Below are 8,132 nucleotides of genomic sequence, written 5' to 3' on the forward strand. Positions count from 1 at the left end.
AAGATTCAAGTCCACCAAATTCATGGTGTGTCCTTAGGGAAATTAGTTTCCTCAAGTACCCGAGGTTATGGAATATATGCTCCCTGGATAAAATGATTCACATTAACATAATAGCGGTACGGAAAATTCTATCAAACTTCGAACTCACTCAACGATTTATAAATCACACTTGAGTTTTTAGGAAGAAAAAGAGTTTTTTTCCAATTCAAATTTTTGTGCCTGCACCTGAGGAAAATTAGGTATTTATAGCCAAGAGGTGGTGCCTATAAAAGAAGCAATGGTTCATAAAAACTCACACTGTCGGGATTTTCACTAAACAAAATATTTTGTCCAACCTGCGATGCAATATGTGCTGGCATCTGCGTCCACAGATAGCCAAGTGCATCCACACGTCCTAATTTCATTTTTTAATTAGTGTTTTGAAGGGTCGCATCCTTTCGAGGGGCACTGTGACATGCGTCCGCACATGCTAGCTAGTGTGCACTTACAAATGGAGAAAATATTCGTATTGAATTTTTTGGATAAAAATTCATCAACTCTCAAGTTTCAAATGAATTTTGTCCAAAAGGATAATCGTTCCATCATTTGACAGATTCGAAGTCGAGCAAGCGATGACGACAGCGGCGCAAGGCTTGTCTTCTTCTTGCCTCACTATCCACATGAAGAAGAGCTTCTAAGCTTAAGCACAATATTTTTTCTTTCTCCCATCAATGTAGGAGAACACACCTTTTATAAAGTGAACACAAATTTCACATACCCCTTCATTTTTTCCCTCCATTTTTCATTCATATTTCACTTAGAACCCAACATGTTTCAATACATAGATGATGATAGTTCAGGTAGAAAAATACACCAATAGGTGATCATTCAGATAGTAAAAAGAACAACTTATAGTTGAGGTGTGAAACTCACAACAAAGTGATAGTTTAAATGTATTTCTAATCATTTTCTCTATTTTTTTCAACTATAGTTCCTAATTAACCTTCCATTTTATTTATATGTCCATATATTTTAGGTGTTCTTGTGGTGTTTAAGATTTAATTCAAGTATTTTTGAAATATGTATTAGTTGAGAGTTATCGGGTAGTAGTTAGTGTTGATGATTGTGTGCAACGAAGGTTAGTGACAGAGGTGATTGGTAGCGGAGATAGGTGGTTGATGGTAGATGTGATTGGTGGTGATGGTCGAGCGATGATTGTTAGTAAAAACTAGAGATAGAGGTGATTGGTGATGATGATAGATAATGCCAATGGCTAATTGATCAATGATAGAGGTGATTGATAATGGTGATCGATAGTGAAAATTTTCTAGTTATATAGATAAAATAAGAGATGGTAAAAGATCACCTTTACATGAATCTTTTAAAGTGAACGTCTTAATAATTTAAGACTAAATAAGATTTGAATGATTAATGATACAATGCCTATTAGAGCAAACAAGTCATTGAGAAAATAGGTTGGGCGAGTTATAATTTCATGGGCTAATCTAGTCATCTTTTGTGGAGATGGAAGGGATAATAATCTCGAAAAAAAAAAAGGTAAACATACACCTTAACTTATCATATTTACATAAATTCTCACCCTTACAAAGTAATTACAAAAATTCTAACTAATTATGTATCTTCGTTAGACGTATCGGGAGCTAATTATGTGTTTCGATAGACCCGAAATCGGAAAAAATGTACCGAAAGTTAGTTATGTTTCTTTACAAAGGAAAAATATATTTTCATTGGATGTATTATGTATCTCGACAGACCCATAATCGAAGAAAATGTATCAGAAGCTAATTATGTATCTTTACAAAGGAAAAATGTATCTTGGATGTATCTGGTGTTGATTATGTATCTCGATAGACCCAAAATTGAGATTTTTAGTAATTATACAAAATGTCGAATTTTCTATAACTAAACTCCAAACTGTCGGGATTTGTGTTGTTTGTTCAATAATCTCATACATAAAGACAGATTCACAGATTCTATTTTTTTTTTTTCAAAAAAAAAAAGAAAGAGACCTTAGTATTAGATGAGTTTTACACACCTCAACTAGATTTCTACCTTTGAACATCCGCAAATACCTTCTTACATTCTTTTCCATACATAAATTCCACCAATTTCTCATGCGAAAAAACAGGCCAAAAAAACAAATGAATGATAAACGAAAAATATATAACAGAAAATTATAAAGAAAAAAAAAATAGTTCACTAATGACTGTTAATTTAATTCAATAATAAAGTGTGCATTGTGTGATCAATGCACATTTTCCACTCTCCCAATTTAAACCTTACATACTACGGATATATATAAAACTATTTTATATATATCTGTTGCATTTTTTTTGGTTTGTTTTTGGGTTGCTTGTGGAAGCATAGAGTTTCTGATTATTGGAAAAAAATAAAATGGCTGGTCGTTATAATGAAAATCCTTTTGCAGAAGAAGCTAACGTGAATCCATTCGCGGTACATATATATATTCACATAATCTATATTCTTGTTCTTGAATGTTTTGTTTTGTTTTTTCATGTTATTGATACATTTTTGTAGTTCTGATTTCTAGTTTAGAGAAAAAAATGTGTTTATGTTGTTGGGGTGGTTTCCTTTTTTGTTTTTGTTTGTGTTAGAAACAATATAATTGTCCATAGAGAATATTGAGTTCGAAAATGTCTGGGTTCGAGCGTTGAGAATAGAAAAAATACTATTGTTGAAGAAGCTAATGTGAATGCATTTGTGGTACATATATTCACATAAGCTATATGCTTGTTCTTGATTTTTGTTTTTTACTTGTTATTTGATACATTGTGTAGTTTTGATTTCTAGTTTAGAGAAAAAAATGTGTTTATGTTGGTGGGTTGGTTCCCATTTTTCTTTTTGTTTGTGTTAGAAACAATATAATTTTCCATAGAGAATATTGAGTTTGAAAATCTATCGGGTTCGAGCATTGAGAATAGAAAAAAATCCTTTTGCATGAATGCATTTGTGGTACATATACACACATAATCCATATTCTTGAATTTTTTGTCCTTTTTTTTGCATGTAATTTAGTACATTGTTGTAGTTTTGATTTCTTTTTTTTTTTTTTTTGCTGCAATGTAGTAGTTTTGATTTCGAGTTTAGAGAAAAGTATTGTTTTATGTTGGTGGTGTAGTTTCATTTTATTTTTTTTGGTTGCCTTTTTTTTATAATCGTGGTGTCCGAACCAGCTTTTGCGCACCTCGACTAATTCCACAGGATAACTCACCTTCCACCAGTAATAGGTACCACCAGGTAACTCTGTCCACCAAGGCTAGAATAGATGGAAAGAAACCGCCTAATGCTTGTCTCTCTTGGATATTGAATGTGTGACCTCATGACGCACCCCAACTTCATTGAACAATAGGTCATACCCTTGGGTGCTTTTAGTTGCCTTCTTTGACATTTTAGAAACAATGTAATTGCCCATAAAGAATATTGGGTTTGAATTATTTTTGTTCGAAAACCTCTCGAGTTCGAGCCTTGAGAAAAGAGAAAATATTGGTAGGAAGCATTTCCCAATAAATGGTTACGTAGTGTGATTCTGGATTAGTTGATACCCCAAAAAAGGTACCAAACACCAGGCGGAAAAATATGTATGTCTAATTTGAATTGATATGGATGAATTCCTTGTTACTAAATAGAGGAGAATAGGTAGGGTTGATAGCATTTGACCCCATTGAAGTTTCTTACCCAAAACAAAGCAAAAAAAAAAAAAAAAAACTGCGTGACATCCCCTTTAATGTTTACACAATGCGATTCTGGATTAGTTGATGCCTTGAAATAGGTGCCGAACACTAGGGGAAAACCTTTTTTTTTTTTTTTTTTTTTTGAAAATCTGTTTTCCAATTTGAATCGATATTGATGAATGCATTGTAATTGGCATTAGGAGGAGATTAGGTAGGGATGACAACATTTGAACATGCGACATTTTTACGTGGAACAAAGATCAAAATCAACTTTCTCACGAGGCGCTAGCGTGGCCTTGTAGTTGGTCCGTTGATGCGTGTGTCAAGGTAGCTGCCTACATTACATCCTTAGGGTGCGACCCTTATTCAGATATTGTGTGAATGCTGATGCTTTGTACACCGTGCTGCCAATTTTTAGGACTTACTATAATTTCATTGAACTAGCTTCCTCATGATTCACATTGGCCCTAAATTTAGGTCAATACATGTGAGATACATGCTTCATTGTGATGTCTCTGTTTTCTTCAACTTTCACCTCCTTTGAGGATTAATGTATGTTCAATTCTCTATTTTACACCAACTAATGATAATATAGATACCTTAACTAATGCATTATTTACTTTCTAAAATGTTCAGAATGGAGGCGCTGCGCGTGGTCCAACAGTCAATATTCCTCTTGATAGTTCAAAGGTGAGACAAATAAGTTGATAATTTTGAACTCTCTACATTTTACTTGCCAATGAACAAAGTAAATTTGTGTTCATTGGAGACTGTGGTCGAATGATCCTTTTACTTGCATCAATATTCAGGATCTGAAGAAGAAAGAGAAGGAACTACAAGTTAGAGAGGCTGATCTAATAAGAAGAGAACAGGTATGTCTATGTTGCTCGGGTTCTTCAAAAATGATGACAGTTGCTTGTCGGATTCTCCAAAAGCACATGTTTTGAGATCCGACACTGGTGCAACAACATTTTTGGAGAGACCAAACAACATGGTTTATGAGAATTTCAAGTTATGACTTTGCTTATCTTCCATTAAGTAAACAATTCGAGTTCAAATTTCTTCGAATATATTTCAATCGTTGAGTGGCTTCTTTTGACTCCAGTATTAACTGTGGTTCTCTAGCTTGTGGAGCTACTATTCCACTATAAGAAAAATACAAACTTTAATGGATTTGTGCCGATTTTATCATGGAATTCATCAATGCAAACTAAATTTTGTGACGGACAATTCAGTTAAAAATTTTGTGATGCGTGAATTTGTGAAGGCCAGCATGTTACAAATCTCATAAAGTCGAATCTGTGATGGATTAATTTTCCATCAAATGTTGTAATTTAGGCATTTTATATACTCTCGTGCTATTTTCTTGAGCCGAGGTCAACTGAAAGGAGTCTCTCTACCTCCCAAGGTAGGGGACAGTTTGCATACACACTACCCTTCCCAAATCCCACTTGTGTGGACTACACTGGGCGTGTTGATGTTGTTGTTATAGGCATTTTATCTACTAACAATTCTCTGTTGTTTTGGTTTCTTATAGGAAGTGAAAAGGAGAGAAGAAGCTTTAGCAGGAGGTATATTTTCTCCACTGTACATTAATACGTCTTTGCGCGCTCTTGAACTAATAATTCAAAGTTTATTCGCCGAATAATGTATTTTATTTCTGATTTTCCCTTGTTCTTCTGGCAGCTGGTGTTGTCTTAGAGAAGCGTAATTGGCCGCCATTCCTCCCCATCATTCATCATGATATTGCGAATGAAATTCCAATCCATTTACAAAAGATTCAGTATGTTGCATTCACTACATTGTTGGGTACGTCAATTTAATCAGTGATATTTTCAACACGCCCCCTCATGTGTTGGCTTGATTTTCTTTTTTTTCTTTTTATTTAATCAAGAGCGTGAAAATTCTTTTTGATAAAAGACCTTTGTCTGCTCTGATACCATGTTGAAAAGGTTTTCAATCAAGAGTATCTATTTTCATAGAATGATTTAGGACGAGCTTTGATGTTTCTTCGATTGTTGAACCAGACAATTAACTTTAACTTCGGACATTGTGCATTACAGGCTTGGCGGGTTGTATTATATGGAACATTATAGCAACCGCCGGTGTTTGGTTCAAAGCAGGAGGTTGCTGCTAAACTAAATCTTACAATTCTATTTAATCCTTCAAGCATAAATTAACCATCTAACAACCATTTTTGTATCTTTTTATAGACGTAGGCGCTTTCTTTTTATCTCTTCTCTACTTGCTTGGTATTCCAGCAGCCTACTCTTTGTGGTATCGTCCTCTTTATCGTGCAATGAGGTACTATGTTGTTGTTTTCTTATAACTTTGTAGTGCTCTTCTACCTGTTGAAGACGATTTTCTGACATCCATTCTGTTTACAGGACTGATAGCGCGCTAAATTTTGGGTGGTTTTTCTTAAGTTATGCGGTGAACAAACACACATTCCCCGTCTTTTTTCATCTCTTTTTTTTTTCCAGTTGAGAGTTGGACAACTCTGATTCCTCTTCTTATATTGTAGATTCACATTGTATTCTGTGTCTTAGCTGCGGTGGCACCTCCGTTTGTCTTCAGGGACCGTTCCATGGCGTAAGTTTTCTTGCTTTTCTTGGTTTGGGCAACAATCGCGGTTAAAATGAATTCTTTGCTATGAAAACTATATTAGTTTGGGTGTTTTTCTTGTCTTATTTCTATAACCATGGTGTCAGGGCAGCTTGTCGACTTTTTTGGTCTTTTCTATTTCACATAATATGACAACTCTTTTTTACAATCTTTGGTTCAACAGTGGTTTCTTGATTGCAATTGATATTATAGGCTTGACTACGGTAGTCGGGGTAAGGTTATATTGGACTTTCTAAAATCTCTTCTTCTGTATTCGATATGCTCAAATGAATGTGAAATCGCGGAAATCAAGAAACTCTAACCATGTTAGACTTATTAAAACTTGGTTTTACTTGCAGATACTCTACTTCGTTGGCGCTGGACTCTTCTCTCTTGAAGCAGTGATCAGCATATGGGTTATTCAGGTTTAGTTATTTGTCCCTTTGTCATTGCTTCTAGTATCGGTCTTACCGAGAGGCCGATCCAGTATTTTAATGTTGGCAAAATGCATAGATAGACACCAAAAGTTGATACCAACCGTCAGATAGACACACTTCTTATTGGTTGTGTCTCGTGCATACTCGGATCTTACAGACGATATGCTTGATATTCACTTGCTGCTTATATGTCAAAAAAATCAATAGAAAAAGAAAACCCAAAAAAGTTAGTTTTCATATTCTAAGTGGTTATTCACATTTTTTTTTTACATGCTCCACGTAGAAAATAGTGGATTTAGTTGAACACATAGCATTAGCATGTAGGCTTTTAATTGCCTCTGCTCTTACCTAACACCTTTCATGATCTGCAATATGCAGCAAGTGTTCACATATTTCCGAGGGAGTGGCAAAGCCGCGGAGATGAAGAAAGAGGTCGCAAAATCAACGGTTAATGCAGCGATGTAAACTAAACATTCAGGGAGCGAATTCGCGGAGTTTTGAACTTTTGCCAGTTGTATTCTTTCATTGTTTCTTCTCACATCTTAGCCTTGGATAAGCTTTTTGTTAATGTGACTTCTCAAGTACATACATAGTGGGTGTCCTGGCCTTTGGCTATACTAGTGTTGTGTTAATCCTTAAAATCACAAACTATTTTTGCAAACTACAATAACATAGTTGTATGACTATCGAAAATCATCAAAATGCTTGAGTTTTAGTTTCTGCAATGTGTGTTTGCTATGTTATGCAACTCAAGTGAAATTTGGTATCAATTAACAAGATGGACCAAGACAGTGAGAATTGAACTCACACCTACTTTTGTTTAAAACTCACTAGTATCACTAGAGTCTAGACTATACGTGCTGATTTGAACGCTGATAACCCATCTAAATCATGTTGAAGGTTCTGTTGTATAATAAACAGAAAGTCGATAGTTGAGAGGCAATATAAAATACGAGGTCATGAGTGAAATGAAACATAACTTTAACGGCCTTTCGGCTAAGATCAAGTGAAGTATATGTTCTTATCAGTTTACTATCTGACTATCTGATATGTGAACCATTGGTTCACACGATGTTAGCTCATTTTTTTATGGGGGAAGGTCCTTTAGAGTTAGCTTGCTACTTGGACCTTCATGCGTCGCTTAGGTGTAACACAACAGCCTTGGCCTGGTGCACCCCACCAAATCAAGTTTAAATTTTTGGAAAAATTACAGAAAATCGCATACTTAAAACTATAATTATAATAAATAGCAACACTTTTGTAAAATTACAGTTTATAACAAAAGTAACATTATTTTACTCATTAACTAGGCAAGTGCATGTTTTACTCTCACTACTTTACATTTTCCTATTTTACTCCACTATTTCACCTCCCCCAAATATAATCATATCTTTTACCT

At 34.8% G+C, this 8,132-nt stretch overlaps 1 protein-coding gene and 1 non-coding gene across 3 annotated transcripts; both read left to right on the forward strand.

The window, feature by feature from the left end:
* Nucleotides 1–2,180: 2,180 nt before the first annotated feature.
* LOC107845809 (secretory carrier-associated membrane protein 2) lies at nt 2,181–7,471 on the forward strand. Of its 2 annotated transcripts, XM_016690295.2 has the most exons (12): nt 2,181–2,454; nt 4,329–4,382; nt 4,502–4,564; nt 5,230–5,263; nt 5,379–5,501; nt 5,756–5,818; nt 5,906–5,996; nt 6,080–6,125; nt 6,217–6,284; nt 6,481–6,529; nt 6,656–6,721; nt 7,112–7,471. In XM_016690295.2, exons 1-12 carry the CDS (start codon nt 2,395–2,397, stop codon nt 7,196–7,198), a joined length of 804 nt encoding a protein of 267 aa, XP_016545781.2. In that variant the 5' UTR covers nt 2,181–2,394; the 3' UTR covers nt 7,199–7,471. The 2 variants fall into 2 exon arrangements, with proteins under 2 accessions (XP_016545781.2, XP_016545782.2); XM_016690296.2 differs by lacking the exon at nt 6,481–6,529 and having other exon boundaries at nt 7,112–7,249.
* Nucleotides 7,472–7,708: 237 nt separating this feature from the next.
* LOC124888180 lies at nt 7,709–7,913 on the forward strand. The gene has a single exon (XR_007046317.1). It is a non-coding gene; the product is annotated as a U2 spliceosomal RNA (small nuclear RNA).
* The last annotated feature ends 219 nt before the right edge of the window (nt 7,914–8,132 follow it).

Source organism: Capsicum annuum, chromosome 10 (assembly GCF_002878395.1).
Source record: "Capsicum annuum cultivar UCD-10X-F1 chromosome 10, UCD10Xv1.1, whole genome shotgun sequence".
NCBI classification, from domain to species: domain Eukaryota; kingdom Viridiplantae; phylum Streptophyta; class Magnoliopsida; order Solanales; family Solanaceae; genus Capsicum; species Capsicum annuum.

What these genes read in the sequence shown, in the direction of transcription:
- LOC107845809 (XM_016690295.2), top strand. Translation starts at nt 2,395, where the DNA reads ATGGCTGGTCGTTATAATGAAAATCCTTTTGCAGAAGAAGCTAACGTG. An exon ending in TTCCTCTTGATAGTTCAAAG is followed by an intron (nt 4,383 to 4,501) that starts GTGAGACAAATA and finishes ATCAATATTCAG; the next exon opens with GATCTGAAGAAGAAAGAGAA. An exon ending in ATCTAATAAGAAGAGAACAG is followed by an intron (nt 4,565 to 5,229) that starts GTATGTCTATGT and finishes GGTTTCTTATAG; the next exon opens with GAAGTGAAAAGGAGAGAAGA.